At 38.0% G+C, this 21,151-nt stretch overlaps 1 protein-coding gene across 1 annotated transcript in view; it reads left to right on the top strand.

Moving 5' to 3' along the window:
- Window positions 1–21,151, top strand: part of PGGHG (protein-glucosylgalactosylhydroxylysine glucosidase) — a 151,918-nt gene that overhangs the window by 83,801 nt on the left and 46,966 nt on the right. The window contains exon 7 of the mRNA XM_053719960.1: window positions 15,372–15,483. Within this exon, the coding sequence (XP_053575935.1) occupies window positions 15,372–15,483 (112 nt within the window). The remainder of the gene's footprint in view (window positions 1–15,371; window positions 15,484–21,151) is intronic.

Genomic DNA, 21,151 nt, shown 5'->3' with positions numbered 1-21,151 from the left:
GAATGGAATTAATGAAAGAAATGGAAGCAAAAGGAAAATGTATGCACATACCACATATGCCATTACTTTTCACTACAATAAAATCCCCTATTGTCATTTAGATGTGGTTACAAAAAACAACATTTCTGTCCCTTTAACTGCTTGGCTGCTAGCAAGGGCTGCAGTACATGACAATGCAATGTGCTGCAGCCTTCTCTCTGGCAGCCAAATGGTTAATAACTGCTTTTACAGATTGAGCAAAAGCTATTTAAAGCTAACTTCATTAAAAGTTTAATAGTATTTCAAGGAAATTGGCATTGACTTAAATCAATTGATTGCTGATTGCCTACCTAATCTGTAGATGGACTGTGAAGTGATCCTTAGTGCTGCTTCTGTGGGGCACAACATACAGCACACTGCTAAAAACTGTTTTTAAAATTCCTGAAAACAGAACATATATGTTACCTAATAATATTTACTTGTTGTATTTAGGGATTATTAGGGCAACAATGTATGCCTTTGTGTACTTGTAACAAAAAGGTTAGGCATTTAGTAGTTTAACACAATAACTGAATAGAAATATGGATTTTTGTTTATCACAAGCCTTTTATTACAAACCCCCTAAAAGCAAATACCCCCTAATCAGCAGCCAGCTGCAATGTAAAGGAAAACTCTAACTCCATTCAAAAGCCAGGTTTCAACTTCTATACCAAATTAGCACCCTCAGTAAACATGGATCAAGGATAACTAAACAGAGACTATTGGAGTAACTGATGATGAACTATAGAATATAGCACCACTTAGTCATCGTGGCCATTGTTTTTATTGCATACAGGGAACCCCATGTCTTAGGATTCCTTAAATCACACTGTCATCGCCACCCAAAACTTACGGCTCCGTTGCATGCCCCCAACCAGTTAGGGAACCCCCTCAAAATGCGCTAGATTTTGGTCCTGCCAGCTCACTCATACAGAACCTCCACCGTTGTTAGACACCACCCATTTCCGTATACGTCATGACTGTACAGTAATTTCCTAGTACAGCAGCGCGTCTCTCACAGTTTAATTGTGACTACTTTTATGTACCGGCGTACAGTACCGCACGTAGTGGGGATGCACAAAGGATATTCTATGACAGTAAATGGGTGATTGATGTAATGGAAATACATCTGTCCCCATGTAGTTGCCACGACAAAGAAAGCAATCACTGCAACATAGCATAGCTGTGGGCTAGCACATTCTGTTTAGCAACAAACTAAGTAGGCACGCTGTAACTGTGCCGGGACAGTCCGGGACAATAAAATGGCCGGGACTGGGTCTCAAATTCCGGGACTGTCCCGGCAAAAACGGGACAGTTGGCAACTATGCATTTGTCTGATCATGTCAATATTTGTAAATATTGACTATGATCAGTGTGGATCTCCCTCCCTCTCCTCACTTGACATTTTGTTGAAGAGAGAGAGAGACCTGTATTTAGCAGAGAGAGAGATTTATTTCTTTTATTTGTTAAAAAATATAGAACCAAAGGCTCTTTTCAGAGCCATTAACCCCTAGCTTGCCAGTGATCACTATATATCACTGGCAGTAGCATAGGTGCACTTTTTTTTTGCTGCATTTTGCTGTCTGTGCATTTTTTTTTTTTAGGGGTTAATTTTGTTGTTGTAATTTTTTAAAAACCCAAAGGCTCTTTTCAGAAACATTTAGTTAATTTAATTTAATTTTCAGAGCCATTAACCCCTAGCTTGCCAGTGATCGCTATAAATCACTGGCAGTTGCATAGCTGTACTTTTTTGCTGTCTGTGCATTTTTTTAGGGGTTAATTTTGTTGTTGTAATTTTTTAAAAACCCAAAGGCTCTTTTCAGAAACATTTAGTTAATTTAATTTAATTTTCAGAGCCATTAACCCCTAACTTGCCAGTGATTGCTATAAATCACTGGCAGTTGCATAGCTGTACTTTTTTGCTGTCTGTGCATTTTTTTAGGGGTTAATTTTGTTGTTGTAATTTTTTAAAAACCCAAAGGCTCTTTTCAGAAACATTTAGTTAATTTAATTTAATTTTCAGAGCCATTAACCCCTAGCTTGCCAGTGATCGCTATAAATCACTGGCAGTAGCATAGCTGTACTTTTTTGCTATGCACTCGTAGTAACACCAGCACCAGTATCTTGAATATCAATACTTTTTATTAGAGGTTACATTAAAAGCAGCAACGTTTCGTGGTGAACCCACTTAGTCATGCTGATTGTATCACATTGTTTCAAACAATTTATATCTTCCTTTGGCGCCAACCGGCTTCAATTTTGGTAGTTTTACACCCCCTTATACTTTTAGAGAATTTTTATACTTTAAGAGAAACAATTAAGGTCAAACATAAGGAAAAAGAATTTGGAGGCACCTCTATCCAAACATTTTTTAGAAAAAGGCCATAGTGTAAGCCAGCTACGCTGGCAGATTATACAACACATCCCTGTTCAGCGCAATGGGACTAATAGAGAAAAAATCCTTCAACAACAAGAGATGAGATGGATATACCAATTGGATACTCTTATTCCCAGAGGGTTGAACAGGGATTTTGACCTTAATTGTTTCTCTTAAAGTATAAAAATTCTCTAAAAGTATAAGTCAAAAACTTTAAACTTATTATCACTCAAAGTAACACTGTATGCGAAAAAAAGTTTACTATAAAAAGTTTCAATATGATAGGGTACTTTACCTATGTGATTACATTATTGAGATTGCATTATAATAAGACATTGAAAACTGGAAAGTTAGCATAATTATGTTAAATATCAGTGAAAATATAAGTATGTACAATAATGGTAAAACTATTTATACATTAATCATTGCCATATGTAATCTGTTTAGTCAGGTACATTTGTTTTTAACATTTTGTATACACATTGCATTGGATAACCACTAGGGGGTGTAAAACTACCAAAATTGAAGCCGGTTGGCGCCAAAGGAAGATATAAATTGTTTGAAACAATGTGATACAATCAGCATGACTAAGTGGGTTCACCACGAAACGTTGCTGCTTTTAATGTAACCTCTAATAAAAAGTATTGATATTCAAGATACTGGTGCTGGTGTTACTACGAGTGCATAATTATCGCAGAGGCTATTGCAGCTACCTCCCACACCGTGCACCAACTTTACACAAAGTGCTGTATTCATCTACCATTGCAAGTTGTACTTTTTTGCTAGTTAATTTAGTTAATTAATTTAGTTAATTTAATTTAATTTTCAGAGCCATTAACCCCTAAGTTGCCAGTGATCGCTATAAATCACTGGCAGTTGCATAGCTGTACTTTTTTGCTGTCTGTGCATTTTTTTAGGGGTTAATTTTGTTGTTGTAATTTTTTAAAAACCCAAAGGCTCTTTTCAGAAACATTTAGTTAATTTAATTTAATTTTCAGAGCCATTAACCCCTAGCTTGCCAGTGATCGCTATAAATCACTGGCAGTAGCATAGCTGTACTTTTTTGCTAGTTAATTTAGTTAATTAATTTAGTTAATTTAATTTTTTTTAGTAATTGTTTTCTGTGACAGATACAAAAATGTCACAGAAAAGATATAGTGCTGAGGAGGCGTATGCCATCCTTGCGTCAGAGTCAGATGCCTCTATTTCTGACTCAGACCCCAATTTTGACCCTGCCATGTGCTCAGATACATCACTAGATACAGTCTCAACTGATAGTGATGTATCTGTGGCTGCTAGCCCCCCTGCCAGCCCCCCTGCTACCCCCCCTGACAGCCCCCCTGCCAGAAGGAGGCGTGTTGCTGCCATTGCTGCTGAAGAGTGGGTAACGCCTCATCTCAAGAGGCCAGATATCCCACCCTTCACAGCAAATGCTGGCATAAATATAGATGTGGCAGGTTTTAGCCCCCAGCAGTTTCTGGAAGTGTTTCTGGGCGATGATATATTGGGGAACATTGTCGCCCAAACTAATTTATATGCCCATCAGTTCCGTGCTGCAAAGCCTGGAACATATTTGGCAAAGCAGCAATGGGCCCCCATCAATGTGCCAGAATTCAAAAAATTCTGGGCATTGACTATGCTGATGGGCATCATAAAGAATCCCTCCATTCGCTCCTACTGGAGTAGTAGCCCCATCTGCTCTACCCCCATTTTCTCCCAGACTATGTCGAGGAAGAGGTATGAAATGATTCTGCATTTCATGCACTTCAGCGACATCAGCCTGTGCCCCCCTAGGGAGCATCCCCAATTTGACAGGCTGTATAAAATCCGCCCCCTGATAACCCACTTTTCTGCCAGGTTTGCAGAGGCTTATACACCTGGAAGGAATATATGCGTTGATGAATCCCTAATGAAGTATAAGGGAAGGCTGGGATTCAAGCAGTATATTCCTTCCAAACGCTCCAGATATGGGGTAAAGGTGTATAAGCTCTGTGACAGCGAGACTGGGTATACGCAGGCCTTCCGGGTGTATGAGGGAAAGGATAGCCACCTTGACCCTCCAGGTTGCCCAGAACATATGGGAACCACTGGCAAGATTGTCTGGGACCTGATATTACCCCTAATGAACAAAGGGTATCACTTGTACTTAGACAATTTTTATACAAGTGTCCTTTTGTTCAAGCTACTGTATTGCTTTGATACAGTAGCTTGCGGTACAATTAAAAAGAACCGCACAGGTTTCCCAGGACAACTTGTACGCACCCGGCTACGAAGGGGGGAGACCTCAGCTCTGCGCCAAGAGGAGCTGTTGGCACTTAAGTACAGAGACAAGAAGGATGTATACCTTCTTACCACCATCCACACAGAGAGGACGGTGGCGGTTTCTGTACGTGGCAGAGCTGAGATCATAAGGAAGCCAGTGTGCATCAAGTCTTATAACCGGCATATGGGTGGGGTTGATCTGGCTGATCAGCTGCTGCAGCCCTACCTAATTATGCGGAAGACAAGGGCCTGGTACAAAAAGGTTGCAATTTACCTAATGCAGATTGCAACCCACAACGCTTTTTTGTTGTTCAAAAAAGCAAACCCCAGAGTTAAAAAAACTTTTTTACAGTTTCAGCTCCAGATTATTACTGGGATTTTGTACCATGATGCACCTGCTCCCCGGGCGGTGATGGGAGAGAGCAGAGTTGGGGCAACTCATTTTATTTTTAAAATCCCCCCTACTGCCGCAAAGCAGAAACCACAAAAAAAATGCAGAGTCTGTACCAAGAGGGGGAAGAGAAGGGACACCATATATCACTGTCCTGATTGCCCTGGACAGCCTGCACTCTGCATTGGGGACTGCTTCAAGCGGTACCATACAATGGTCAATTTTTAAAAAAATAAATACATTTGGTGTTATATATATATATATATTTTTTTTTGGTTATGTTTACTGTTAGATGGGTTTTTTTTTTTTTACTTTTACTGTGCCAGATTTTTACATTTCACTAAAATTGGGCCTGTTATTTTTTTTTTTAACCAAAACCCCTGTCAAACCTATGCATGGGGGACATAGGTGTTCTCAGGGTGCCTTGCAAAAAACAACCTGAAGTATGTTTTTGTAATAACTTACAACCGTCTCTCCTAAATCATAGTCAAAAAGCAATGTGTCTGTAAAAATGAAAATTGAAAAATAACCACCATACACTTTCTCCAATTTTTTGGGCTAAAACGGTTGCTTCAAAGGCATCAAAGCACACCATATACAATACCTTGGGGTGTCAACATTTAAAAAATATACACTTTCATGGCAATAAATAAAAGTGGGGTATGCAATAGGCCACAAACTAAAGATAGGCCTATCAGAAGAAATACTCTCATTGTTAATAACTAAAATCACAAGTCATAAAATTGTAACATAACCTTCCCAAAATCCTGGCAAACCTATGCATGGGGGGCATAGGTGTACTCAGGGTGCCTTGCAGAAAACAACCTGAAGTATTCTTTTGCAATAACTTACAACAGTCTCTCCTAAATCATAGTCAAAAAGCAATGTGTCTGTAAAAATGAAAATTGAAAAATAACCACCATACACTTTCTCCAATTTTTTGGGCTAAAAAGGTTGCTTCAAAGGCATCAAAGCACACCATATACAATACCTTGGGGTGTCAACTTTTCAAATATATGCACATTCATGGAAAACAAATAAATTGGGGTATGTTAAAAGACCCCCCAAAAAGACGATAGGCAAAGAAAATATGTTAAATGTGAAAAAAAATCACAAACGCATGTCAGACATTTGGCATTGCACCCCCCAAACAAGCCACCAAACCTATGCATAGGTGGTATCACTGAACTCAGGAGATGTTGGTGACCACATATTGGTATCTTCTTTGGTAGTAACACATAACAGGAGCTGTGAATCCATGTCTAAAGTACAATGTATGTGAACAATAACACAAAAATATGAATGCCCAATAGTTTGACAAAGACTAGTGGTTAAATTAGTGCATGGAAAGTGTTAAAATACCTGCATTTGAATTACCCTAGGAAGTCTACTTTTCAAAAATATATGGTTTGATTGAGGTAAATTACATTGGCCGGCTTCAGAAATGTCTTAAATAGGACATGGGTGCATGGGATGTGAAAATTCAAAGTGGAATAAATGGAATGGGCTTCCTAAAAATAAGGCATTTTAGCCCCCAGAGAACCCAACACACCTATACATGGGTGGTATCACTGTACTCAGGAGAGGTTGTTGAACACATATTGAGGTGTTTTTTGGCAGTAACACATAACAGGAACTGAAAATCCATGCCTAAAGTACAATGTGTGTGAAAAATAACACAAAAAAATGACTACCCAAAAGTTTGACAAAGACTGGTGGTTGAATTAGTGCATGGAAAGTGTTAAAATATCAGCATTTGAAAAACCCTAGGGTGTCTACTTTTCAAAAATATATGGTTTGATGGGGATAAATTCCATTGGCCAGCTTCAGAAATGTCCCAAATAGGACATGGGTGCATGATGACCGATGTGAAAATTCCAAGTTGAAAAACTGGAATGCGCTACCTAAAAATAAGGCCATTTAGCCCCCAGAGAACCAGACACACCTATACATAGGTGGTATCACTGTACTCAGGAGATGTTGTTGAACACATATTGAGGTGGTTTTTGGCAGTAACACATAACAGGAACTGAAAATCCATGCCTAAAGTATAATGTGTGTGAAAAATAACGCAAAAAAATGACTACCCAAAAGTTTGACAAAGACTGGTGGTTGAATTAGTGCATGGAAAGTGTTAAAATATCAGCATTTGAAAAACCCTAGGGTGTCTACTTTTCAAAAATATATGCTTTGATGGTAGTAAATTCCATTGGCCAGCTTCAGAAATGTCCCAAATAGGACATGGGTGCATGATGACCGATGTGAAAATTCCAAGTTGAAAAACTGGAATGCGCTACCTAAAAATAAGGCCATTTAGCCCCCAGAGAACCTGACACACCTATACATAGGTGGTATCACTGTACTCAGGAGATGTTGTTGAACACATATTGAGGTGGTTTTTGGCAGTAACACATAACAGGAACTGAAAATCCATGCCTAAAGTACAATGTGTGTGAAAAATAACACAAAAAAATGACTACCCAAAAGTTTGACAAAGACTGGTGGTTGAATTAGTGCATGGAAAGTGTTAAAATATCAGCATTTGAAAAACCCTAGGGTGTCTACTTTTCAAAAATATATGGTTTGATGGGGGTAAATTCCATTGGCCAGCTTCAGAAATGTCCCAAATAGGACATGGGTGCATGATGACCGATGTGAAAATTCCAAGTTGAAAAACTGGAATGCGCTACCTAAAAATAAGGCCATTTAGCCCCCAGAGAACCCGACACACCTATACATAGATGGTATCACTGTACTCAGGAGATGTTGTTGAACACATATTGAGGTGGTTTTTGGCAGTAACACATAACAGGAACTGAAAATCCATGCCTAAAGTACAATGTGTGTGAAAAATAACACAAAAAAATGACTACACAAAAGTTTGACAAAGACTAGTGGTTGAATTAGTGCATGGAAAATGTTAAAATACCAGTATTTGAAATACCCTAGGGTGTCTACTTTTCAAAAATATATGGTTTGATGGGGGTAAATTCCATTGGCCAGCTTCAGAAATGTCCCAAATAGGACATGGGTGCATGATGACCGATGTGAAAATTCCAAGTTGAAAAACTGGAATGCGCTACCTAAAAATAAGGCCATTTAGCCCCCAGAGAACCCGATACACCTATACATAGGTGGTATCACTGTACTTGGGAGATGTTGTTGAACACATATTGAGGTGGTTTTTGGCAGTAACACATAACAGGAACTGAAAATACATGCCTAAAGTACAATGTGTGTGAAAAATAACACAAAAAAATGACTACCCAAAAGTTTGACAAAGACTAGTGGTTGAATTAGTGCATGGAAAGTGTTAAAATACCAGCATTTGAAATACCCTAGGGTGTCTACTTTTCAAAAATATATGGTTTGATGGGGGTAAACTCCATTGGCCAGCTTCAGAAATGTCCCAAATAGGACATGGGTGCATGATGACCAATGTGAAAATTCCAAGTTGAAAAACTGGAATGTGCTACCTAAAAATAAGGCCATTTAGCCCCCAGAGAACCCGACACACCTATACATAGGTGGTATAACTGTACTCAGGAGATATTGTTGAACACATATTGAGGTAGTTTTTGGCAGTAACACATAACAGGAACTGAAAATACATGCCTAAAGTACAATGTGTCTGAAAAATAACACAAAAAAATGACTACCCAAAAGTTTGACAAAGACTAGTGGTTGAATTAGTGCATGGAAAGTGTTAAAATACCAGCATTTGAAATACCCTAGGGTGTCTACTTTTCAAAAATATATGGTTTGATGGGGGTAAATTCCATTGGCCAGCTTCAGAAATGTCCCAAATAGGACATGGGTGCATGATGACCGATGTGAAAATTCCAAGTTGAAAAACTGGAATGCGCTACCTAAAAATAAGGCCATTTAGCCCCCAGAGAACCCGACACACCTATACATAGGTGGTATCACTGTACTCAGGAGATATTGTTGAACACATATTGAGGTGGTTTTTGGCAGTAACACATAACAGGAACTGAAAATACATGCCTAAAGTACAATGTGTGTGAAAAATAACACAAAAAAATGACTACCCAAAAGTTTGACAAAGACTAGTGGTTGAATTAGTGCATGGAAAGTGTTAAAATACCAGCATTTGAAATACCCTAGGGTGTCTACTTTTCAAAAATATATGGTTTGATGGGGGTAAATTCCATTGGCCAGCTTCAGAAATGTCCCAAATACGACATGGGTGCATGATGACCGATGTGAAAATTCCAAGTTGAAAAACTGGAATGCGCTCTCTAAAAATAAGGGCTTTTAGCCCACAGAGAACCCGACACACCTATACATGGGTGGTATCACTGTACCCAGGAGATGCTACTGAAGACATATTAGGGTGTTATTCGGCAGTAACCCTTACCATTTTATCAGTAAATGTATTCTTAAATTGCTATTTGTCAAAAAATCAAATATTTTTTTTCCCCCCCAAACTTTGGCATAGATTGGTGGTAAAATGGTTGCATGAAAAAAGTCAAAATACCCCAAGTTTAATACCTTAGGTTGTCTTCTTTTAAAAAATATATACATTTGAAGGGTTATTCAGGGATTCCTGACAGATATTGGTGTTACAATGTAACTATCGCCAATTTTGAAAAAACATGGTTTTTAAATAGCAAAGTGCTACTTGTACTTATTGCCCTATAACTTGCAAAAAAAGCAAAGAACATGTAAACATTGGGTATTTCTAAACTCAAGACAAAATTTAGAAACTGTTTATGGTGGTTGTAGATGTGTTAGAGATTTTGGGGCTCAAAGTTAGAAAAAGTGTGTTTTTTTTATTTTTTCCTAATATTTTATAATTTTTTTATAGTAAATTATAAGATATGATGAAAATAATGGTATCTTTAGAAAGTCCATTTAATGGCGAGAAAAATGGTATATAATATGTGTGGGTACAGTAAATGAGTAAGAGGAAAATAACAGTTAAACACAAACATCGCAGAAATGCAAAAATAGCCTTGGTCCCAGATGGTCAACAAATTGAAAAGTGGCCTGGTCACTAAGGGGTTAATCAAGTACACTCCCAAACCAAATGGAAATTTTATAATGATATGGTATAGTGTGAAACTCAGCAGAGACAGAGAATAATACTTATAGACCAGCATGTGTTTTAAAGCACAAAGATTTTATTATAACATATATAAACAATAAAAAAATAAGAAGAACTTTGCCAAAAGAAATTAGTTTCACATATTCAATGAGAGACGTCTCTTTGGGAAATAAACAAAATAAGAGCATGAAATGTATATAATAGTTTTGAAAAAGAGGAAACCTACAACACCTCTATCAGAGGACAACCCCACAAATATATATGAGGGATGTGCTGTCATGAGGAAAAAATGAGGATCTATGTAGTGACCTCAAAAACAAAGCATATATAGTTGGTTTAGACATAGGGGGATATTTATCAAGCTGTCAACCGCAAATACGCTGGAATTCTTCAGCATAATTGTGGTGAGCTTGATTCGACCGAGTTATCAAAGCCTACAGACTGGCAAAAGTTGAAATCTGTGATGTAACATAAGATCCGCCAGTCTCAATCCAACACAGATCGATGCTTACATCATTACAGATGCTCCGAATACAAATTCGGCACTATTTGACACTTTTAAATAGTTTTCAAATAGTTAACAGGTACACTCGCAGCTATTCTGGCAAAGCGTACCTGGTTTTCAATCCGCGACCCTGGAGGCCGCGGATGCCATAGGAATCAATGGGAGTCTGAAAGCAGTGAAAGCTTATGTTTGATGCTGATAGATATCCCATTGATTTCTATGGTAGAAAACCAGTAACGTTTACACCTAACACCCTAACATAAGCCCAGAGTATAAACACCCCTAATTTGCCGCCCCAACATAGCCGCCACCTACATAATATTATTAACCCCTATTCCGCCACTCCCGGACCCCGCCACCACTAAATAAGAAGTTATTAACCCCTAAACCTCTGGCCTCCCACATCACTACCATTAACTAAACCTATTAACCCCTAAACCGATAGCCCCCCACATCGCCATAAACTAAATTAAGCTATTAAACCCTAAACCTAACAACCCGCTAACTTTACATTAAAATTACAATATCTCTATCTTATAATAAATTAAAACTTGTGGAATTAAATAAACTATATTAAACTATTAATTAACCTACCCTAACTATTATACTAAAATTACATTAAACTACCAATGAAATAAACTAAATTACAAATTAAAAAACCCTAACCCTACTCAAATTATTTAAATCTACTATTAAAAATAACTAAATTACAAAAGAAAATTAACGCTAAGTTACAAAAAAAACTAACACTAAATTACGGGGGGAAAAAACACAGTATCAAGAATAAAAAAGAATTACACATATTCTAATAGCCCTATTCAAATAAAAAAGTCCCCCCAAAATAAAAAAAACCCTAGCCTACAATAAACTACCAATAATCTTCAATGCAAGTGACGTCATACAAGATGGCGTCCCTTGCATTCTGATTGGCTGAAAGGTTACAATCAGCCAATAGGATTAGAGGTGCTAAAATACTATTGGCTGTTAGAATCAGCTAATAGGATTTGAGCAGCTCTCATCCTATTGGCTGTTCCAATCAGCCAATAGGATTTGAGCAGCTCTCATCCTATTGGCTGTTCCAATCAGCCAATAGGATTGAGCTCTCATCCTATTGGGTGATTGGAACAGCCAATAGGATGAGAGCTGCTCAAATCATATTGGATGATTGGAACAGCCAATAGGATTTTAGCAGCTCTAATCCTATTGGCTGATTGGAACCTTTCAGCCAATCGGAATGCAAGGTACGCCATCCTGGATGACGTCACTTGCATTGAATATCCAGTTTACGGCGGTGACCGTATTAAAGAGGATACCCTCGATGTCTTCAGGATAGACCCACTCCGTGCCGGATGGATGAAGATGGAAGAGGCTGCCCGGATAAAGACTTCTTGCCGGCTGGATGGATCCTTCAAGCAGAACTTCAAAAACTGTAAGTGGATCGTCGGGGGTTAGTGTTAGGTTTATTTAAGGGTTTTTGAGTGGGTTTTATTTTTAGAGTAGGGTCTGGGCAGGTAAAAGAGCTAAATTCCCTTTTAAGGGCAATGCCCATACAAATGCCCTTTTCAGGGCAATGGGAAGCTTAGGTTTTTTAGATAGGCTTTTTATTTGGGTGGGTTGGTTGCTTGGGTGGTGGGTTTTACTGTTGGGGGGTGTTTGTATTTTTCTTTACAGGTAAAAGAGCTGATTTCTTTGGGGCAATGCCCCACAAAAGGCCCTTTTAAGGGCCATTGGTAGTTTATTGTAGGCTAGGGTTTTTTTATTTTGGGAGGGCTTTTTTATTTTGATAGGGCTATTAGATTAGGTGTAATTCTTTTTTATTTTTGATACTGTGGTTTGTTTGTTTTTGTAACTTAGTGTTTGTTTTTTTGTAACTTAGAGTTGTTTTTTTTGTAATTTAATAATTTTTAATAAGATTAAAAAGTATATTTAAATAATTTGAGTAGGGTTAGGTTTTTTTAATATGTAATATAGTTAATTTAATTGCTAGTTTAATGTAATTGTAGTATAATAGTTAGGTTAGGTTAATTAATAGTGTAATATAGTTTATTTTAATTCTAAAGGTAAGTTTTAATTTATTATAAGATAAGGATGTTGTAATTTTAATGTAAAGTTACCGGGTTGTTAGGTTCAGGGGTTAATAGCTTAATTTAGTTTATGGCGATGTGGGGGCTGGCGGTTTAGGGGTTAATATGTTTAGTTAATGTTAGTGATGTGGGAAGCCAGAGGTTTAGGGGTTAATACGTTTATTTAGGTGGCGGCGGTGTCCGGGAGTGGCAGAATAGGGGTTAATACATTTATTTAGGTGGCGGCGGGGTCCGGGAGCATCGGAATAGGGGTTAATAACTTTATTAAAGTTGTAGCGGGGTCCGGGAGCGGCAGGATAGGGGTTAAACATTTTACTACAGTGGCTGCGTTTAGTGACAGGGTATAAATAAAGTTGGTAAAAAGCTGAATAGCAGCGAGATCGATGACTGTTAGTTAACAACAGTCCGATGCTCATTGCCCTGTACTTGGTGCGCGGCTTTTTGCCGGGTTTCTTTATAAATAAGGAGATCGTATTCAGGTCCGCGGGCGCGATGTTAGGCGAGCGTAGTTGAGGCTTTGATAAATATCCCCCTAAACCTTTTATTCACAATAAAGAGCTTGATTTCTCAAGAGGGAGTTTACAACAACTCCATCAGAGGGCAAACCCACAATATATCTTTAGGGATACGTTGCCATGATGTTCCATTGAGGATCTATGTAATTACCCCTTAAAAAAACGAAACCATATGTAGTAAATGCAAACGCATCTGCAACACAAGTGAATATAACACGGCTATATATGAACAATAACCTAACATAACACCTTATTCAGAGGAAAACCCCAATTAGAGAGGGTGTAGTTGTCATGAAATAAATTAAGGATCCATGTGATAGTTATGGATAATAAATACATTTACAAAGATAATACTTTCAGTTGAAAAACATGCTATTGTAACATTTGTTGCAATCCTTTGAAAAGAAACAGTCTTTACTTTGAATAATGCTCCAAATGAGTTGAGGAAAGGCCCTTGATAATTCAGCCTTTTAAATACAAAGGAAGTTATCTTTTAAATTGGTATTTATACCCATGATCTCAGTTTTTGATGTGAAAAACGTATATATCCGTGAATCCAAACTTTTCTTTGCACATCAAAATATAAAGTAGCCATTCAGTGGCTCCAACAGCAAAAGAAGCAAACAAACAAACAAGCTCTGTGATGTTCCTTAATGTTAATGAGCGAGTCCCAAAGATAGGCGTCTCATCAAAGAAACCAGCTGCCTACGCGCGTTTCATCCCCTTGACTGACAGGGACTTCCTCAGGGCTGATGTCATAGAAGAATCCTAAGCCTTTTATAGGCTAAACAAAACATGCCTCCAAGAAAGGAAATTAAAGTATTTGCCACAAAATAATTACAAATTAGTATTAAATATAAATAAATGCACAAACTGCTAAATATGCAAAATTGTTTTAATAACCTAAATCGCGCAAAAAAACGCATGGAAATATTTGGTTGAATTTGTAAAGGAAACACCCACAAAACAATTTTCATTGAATATGTGAAACTAATTTAAAGTTCTTCTTCTTATTTTTTATTTATATGTGTTATAATAAAATCTTTGTGCTTTAAAACACAATTTGTCAGAAAAAATCTACTTCTCATTTGAAATTCAGACATAGGAGCCGATTTATCAATGTCTGGCGGTCATGATGCGCTGTAGCATATCATGTCCGCCAGACATCGCTCAATGCCGACAGCATACGCTGTCGGCATTTCACATTGTACAAGCAGTTCTGGTGCAATGCCGCCCCCTGCAGATTTGCAGCCAATGGCAGGGGGTGTCATTCATTGATGTCCGCAGCCTCAGAGGCTTTGGACAAGTTCTTCTTAACTCTTATTTGGACCCATTCGGGCACTGATAAATCGGCCCCTAAGTGCTATTTTTTATGCATTTGTTGATTTTGCAAATCTGCGGTATTTACTGGTCCTTTAATTTTGTTTCCACTCCCTTTTCAGGGGTTAAAGTGATGATAAACAGTTTACAAAGTCTGCCTATGTAAACTATGGGTTTTTGCAAACTAAAACGTGTATTATTTGTGTAATACATAATTATATATTTACCACAGTTTCATGTGATCTATCTGGTCTCTTCCTTATTCCTGTATGTAATGCAGTGACGTATAGAATTGTTCCACCCGCACTATACGGGATATAATGTGCGCATCTGACATCTGCAGACATTCAAATGTACTTTCCCTCTCTCTTCCCCGAGGCTAAGGAATGCGCACCCATTATTTTTAATGAGCCATGTGGCACGGCTTCTCATTGGCCATGCCGACTACTGCATTAGAGTTGAGAAAAAAAATCACTCTGGCTGGGAACAGGCAACATAATGAAGTATATGCATTACTTCATTTTAAAAAAAAATAATAGTTCTGCTGCTAATTTCAGACAGCTTTGTCAGACAGTCTATTGTTTGTAAATATATTTAAACGGCTTTCTGATGCATTTTGCTTTACTATCACAAAACACATAGCAACGCAGGGTAGGATACATTGTCATTTTTATTGTTTCAAATATCAGTTAAATAATGCCGAAAGTGTAAAAAAAAATATTTGTCTATGGCTGTATTTAATTGGCGTGTCAGTTCACTGGTTTAGTGATTATGTAGTCAGTATTACTGGCCATATCAGTACTCACATAAGTTTTATTTCTATGGCAGGATCTGGACTTATTTGCTTCTGCTGGAGGCTGGGATGTTGTGAGGTCAATTGCAGATTACTGGTGCAGTAGAGTTGTTTGGAGCACAGAAGAAAACTGTTATCATCTCAAAGGTAAGTAACAGGATCCTGGATCAAGCTGTCTCTTATAGAAAGTAATGGTGATTTCTGGGATAGCGAATCTCACACTGGAGAGTGCATGTGACGGGAGTGCCTAGAAACCTTTTTAGAAGCAAAATCAAATCAAATTGCACCATGTTTAGCATATTACTTTGTATTGGCTTCAAGTTTCCCATCTTTTTTAATAATGAAGAAGTACAGTGCATATTTTTAGACAAAGTCACAGACTCACAATTCGTAATGTAAAACATCAAGATCTGCAGGTGTAAAATGCATAGAGAATATGATGAGACCTGTAAAAAAGCTTCAGTCACGTCTAAAGAACTCCTCTGTTCAACCCAGTTGTGAAGGCTGGGAAACTAATTTCATTAAAAATATTTTAGTACAATTTTAGATTTGTATTTTTTAATTAGGGCGTACATAAACACTGTTTTTACTGTGCACATTAACTAATGTCTTGCATGCTTTAAAGAAACACAACTGTCTAATTTAGATTTGTATTTCGCTGTGTATTTTTCATGTTAGGGTAGAGCTAATGGGGAGGGGGTGGAGCTCAAAGGTAGTGGGTGGATAAGGGAATGGTAAGTCCCTCCTCAGCAATACTGTGGCTTTTAATTCTCCAAACATTTCACCCATATGCAGCAATTAGCCCCTTAAGTCATTCGGATGTAGAGCTACGTCCTTTGATACATAGCCCATCATACTGCATAATGTAGATCTACCTCTGACATGCTGGATGCCCAAGCAGTCTCAGTTGTCAAGTGCTCCATTATTATGTGAAGGCAGATTGCCAGAGCGTTACAGATAAGATAGTGATATAGTCTGCGTCACTGTTTGTATCGATCATCTGTTAGTGCCGGTGGGAAGTGTAGAAGGAAATGCAGGGGCAGGAAGGAGCAGCCCAGCGGCAGAGGAGGAAAGGGAGGTACATTTTGAAAGGAGATGGAGGGATAGGACACTACAAAACGATTGTGAGGAGGGTGAGGAACACTACAGAGTAAAATTATTAATAATTAAAACAAAAAAATAAACTGGGTACTGGCAGACAGTTGCCAGTACCTAAAATGGCTGCCTCTCATGGGAGGGGGAGTGTTAAAGAGCTGTTTGGGAGGGATCAGGGTTGTGGGAGAGTTTATGAGGGGTCATCACACTGCAGATTTTTTTTTTTTAAAATAGCATTGTTTTCAATTGAAAATAATATACACATTATATACACTAATATACCAAATACCAATATATATACAAATTAAGAATGAAAGAAAGGAAAAACATAAATAAAAATTGAAAAACAATTACCAAAAAAAAGAAAATAATATAATTAAAGCTGAAACTACTATCTATACAGCTGTACAAATCCCATTGTAATACACCAAAATTCATTTAAGGGAAAAGGATCATGAAGTAGGTTATAATCAATTTTATTCCCATCTCAAATAAAAACTATTTAAAGTCACAATAATTAGTTGCTATCATAAAACCTCAATAGCAGCCCAGATATAAATCTCCCTGCTTATACTGAAAATCTCATTACATGTGTACTGGTTATAAAAAAAAAACTATCACCTAGATGACGAGTTTTCCGTTACGGTTTTAACGCTGAAAAAATGGCCATTTCAGCATAAAAACAGTAACGATGCAATTACGAGTCTTTTCGGTATAGCTATACCGCAAGCATTTTAGCCTGTAACGCAACGTCAATCCTGCACTCAAAAAAATGACGTTTTTGCGTGGGATTTCCATAGTGCCGGTATTATAAGATGTGCGGTGAGGCTAAAATGCTTGAGTTACACGATCCGTTCCACTATCTAAGACCAGTACTTATGAGTTTTGCGCAACAAAAATGTTACACAAAACTCATAACTAAAATGTTACAAAGTACACTAACACCCATAAACTACCTATTAACACTATTCCACCGCCCTCCCACATAAAAAAAACTATATTAAACATATTAACCCCTAATCTGCCGCTCCAGACATTGCCGCCACTAATAAAAGTTATTAACCTCTATTCCGCCACTCCCCGACATCGCCACCACTATAATAAAGTTATTAACCCCTATTCCCCCGCACCCCAACATTGCAGACACTATAATAAAGATATAAACCCCTATTCTGCAGCTCCCCAACATCGCCGCCACTAAATAAAGTTATTAACCCCTAAACCTCTGGCCTCCCACATCTCCGCCACTAAATAAACCTATTAACCCCTAAACTGCCAGCCCTCCACATTGCAAAAAACTAAATTAAACTATTAAACCCTAAACCTAACAACACCCTAACTTTAAATTAAAATTACAATATCCCTATTTTAAAATAAATAAAAACTTACCTGTTAAATTAAAAAAAAAATAAGTTTAAACTAACAATTAAAGGAGAAAGGTATAGAGATCAGCGCCAAATATGGATACGCACAAGCTCACTAAAGAGTGAACGAAAACCTAACTAAATCGTTCAAAATAAAAAAGGTAAAGAGAGATTAAAGGAGAGCCACACAGAGGAGGCTGAAGTGCGCTAATGTAATAAACTGGGGAAATACGCTGCAGAAATAGGTATAAATAAATAGGTGTAAATAAATATGTATATATGTGATACCAGAAGCTAAGTTTGAGCTAAAAACATGATTTAATACAAATGGGATTCAGGTACAAACAGAGTAAGAACAATAAATACGGTAGGGAAACAAACAAAGATTGGACAAATGTCAGTCTTCGTTCATGATTGTGGCTCTGTGAGTACCTGCTATTTCTAAACCTGTCTACTGGATATTGACCCCTTGCTTGCCTACCTACTCTATTGCCTGATTCCTTAACCTGTCTGCTGGATATTGACCCCTTGCTTGCCTACCTACTCTATTGCCTGATTCCTTAACCTGTCTGCTGGATATTGACCCCTTGCTTGCCTACCTACTCTATTGCCTGATTCCTTAACCTGTCTGCTGGATATTGACCCCTTGCTTGCCTACCTACTCTATTGCCTGATTCCTTAACCTGTCTGCTGGATATTGACCCCTTGCTTGCCTACCTACTCTATTGCCTGATTCCTTAACCTGTCTGCTGGATATTGACTCCTTGCTTGCCTACCTACTCTATTGCCTGATTCCTAAACCTGTCTACTGGATATTGACCCCTTGCTTGCCTACCTACTCTATTGCCTGATTCCTTAACCTGTCTGCTGGATATTGACCCCTTGCTTGCCTACCTACTCTATTGCCTAATTCCTTAACCTGTCTGCTGGATATTGACCCCTTGCTTGCCTACCTACTCTATTGCCTGATTCCTAAACCTGTATACTGGATATTGACCCCTTGCTTGTTTGACCATTCTGCTGCCTAATTCTACAAACCTGCTTAAAGGGACTTGACCATTTCTTGTTTTGACCACTCTGCTGCCTAATCCTACAAACCTTCTTAAAGGGACATTGATCATTGCTTGTTTTGACCACTCTGCTGCCCAATCCTAGAAACCTGCTTAAAGGGACATTGATAATTGCTTGTTTGACCACTCTGCTGCCTAATCCTACAAACCTGCTTAAAGGGACATTGATCATTGCTTGTTTGACCACTCTGCTGTCTAATCCTACAAACCTACTTAAAGGGACATTATCTGCATGTATTAACTCAGTTCTCTGTTCATACTCCCAAGAGACTCTCCAGTGACCCTGCAACATCTGTGAGTACTCTTTATCCTACATAACCTTGTCTTTATTTCTTCCTGAGTGGGTCACGTCCTGTTTTCCTCTCAGTGTGCTAGCGTGTGTTTTTCCTATCACGCTAGCAGTTGGGTTAAATCCTGGACTGATTCTTTACGGCTGACAGAGTGGAGGTCACCATATATGGAACCCAGGGTTCAAAGGGTAAGAGACATGTCAAAAGGATGGCCAGATAAAATATAAAAAAATTGTGTAAAAATTTGAAAAAATATATAGAAAATGTATAAAAATGTCCAGAAAAAATATCCAGAAAAAGTATGTATATGCGTGTAAGTCCAGAATAAAATAATAATAGTCCTGTGCAGATATAATGTCCCAAATGAATGCTCCAAAATATATAAATGCTGATGAAGAATGTGAGGGGTGATCCATCTCCAAAGTAAGTCAGATACTTTTACGTACCTGTGGAGAGAGAAAGAAAACAGGTGCACAAAAACTGTAAAACTAACGTTATGCAAAAGCAAATGTGATGTTGGTGAGTTGTATCCAAACTAAAAACAATTAACCTAATCTAATAGCCCTATAAAAATAAAAAAGCCCCCCAAAATAAAAAAAACCCTAGCCTACAATAAACTACCAATAGCCCTTAAAAGGGCCTTTTTTAGCGCATTGCCCTAAAGATATCAGCTCTTTTACCTGTAAAAAAAATACAAAGACCCGCCAACAGTAAAACCCACCACCCACACAACCAACCCCCCAAAATAAAAAACCTAACTAACAAAAACCTAAGCTACCCATTGCTCTGAAAAGGTAATTTGTATGGGCATTGCCCTTAAAAGGACATTTAGCTCTTTTAAAAAAGCCCAAACCCTAATCTAAAAAAAAAAACACGCAAAAAAAGTTAAAAAAAACCTAACACTAACCCCCAACGATCCACTTACAGTTTCTGAAGTCCAGACATCCAGGCGGCAAGAAGTCTTCATCCAGGCAGTGAGGCCTTCATCCATCCAGGCGGCGATTTCTATCTTCATCTAGGCAGCATCCTCTATCTTCATGCCGGCGGCGTCTTCTATCTTCATCCCGGCGGTGCGGAGCGGGTCCATCCTTGAAGACATCCGGCGTGGTGCGTCTTCTTCATACGGTCACCGTTGTACACTGAATCTTCAATGCAAGGGAGCCTTTTCAAAATGGCGTCCCATGCATTCCTATTGGCTGATTTGATTTTTTAAATTCAAATCAGCCAATAGGATGGGCAATGGTAGTTTATTGTAGGTTAGGTTTTTTTTTTTTAATTTGGGACGCTGTTTTATTTTTATAGGGCTATTAGATTAGGTGTAATTGTTTTTATTTTGGATAATTCCGTTTGTTATTTTTCGTAAAATAGTATTTTTTATTTTTTGTAATTTTTATAAATAATTTTTTTTTAGTAGTGTTAGTTTTTTTAAAATGTGTAATTTAGTTTATTTAATTGGTAGTTATTTTAATTTTAGTATAATAGTTATGTTAGGTTAATTGTTAGTTTAAACATTGTAATTTTAATTTAAAGTTAGGGGGTTGTTAGGTTTAGGGGTTAATAGTTTAATTTAGTTTTTTGGGATGTGGGGGGCTGGCAGTTTATGGGTTAATAGGTTTATCTAGTGGCGGTGATGTGGGAAGCAAGAGGTTTAGGGGTTAATAATGGCGCCTTTATGGCGGTGATGTCGGGGAGCGGCGGAATAGGGGTTAATATCTTTATTATACTGTCGGCGATGTTGGGGTGTGGGGGAATAGGGGTTAATAACTTTTTTATAGTGGCGTTGATGTCGGGGAGTGGCAGAATAGGGGTTAATAACTTTTATTAGTGGCAGTGATGTCGGTAGCGGCGGAATAGGGGTTAATAACTTTATTTAGCATCGGCGATGTCAAGAGCGGCAGATTAGGGGTGTTTAGACTTGGGGTTTATGTCAGAGTGTTAGGTTTAAACTTAACTTTTTTTCCCCATAGACATCAATGGGGTTGCGTTGCGGAGCTTT

The sequence above is a fragment of the Bombina bombina genome, chromosome 7 (genome assembly GCF_027579735.1).
Source record: "Bombina bombina isolate aBomBom1 chromosome 7, aBomBom1.pri, whole genome shotgun sequence".
NCBI classification, from domain to species: Eukaryota; Metazoa; Chordata; class Amphibia; order Anura; family Bombinatoridae; genus Bombina; species Bombina bombina.
This window is presented reverse-complemented; position numbering and strand designations above follow the sequence as displayed.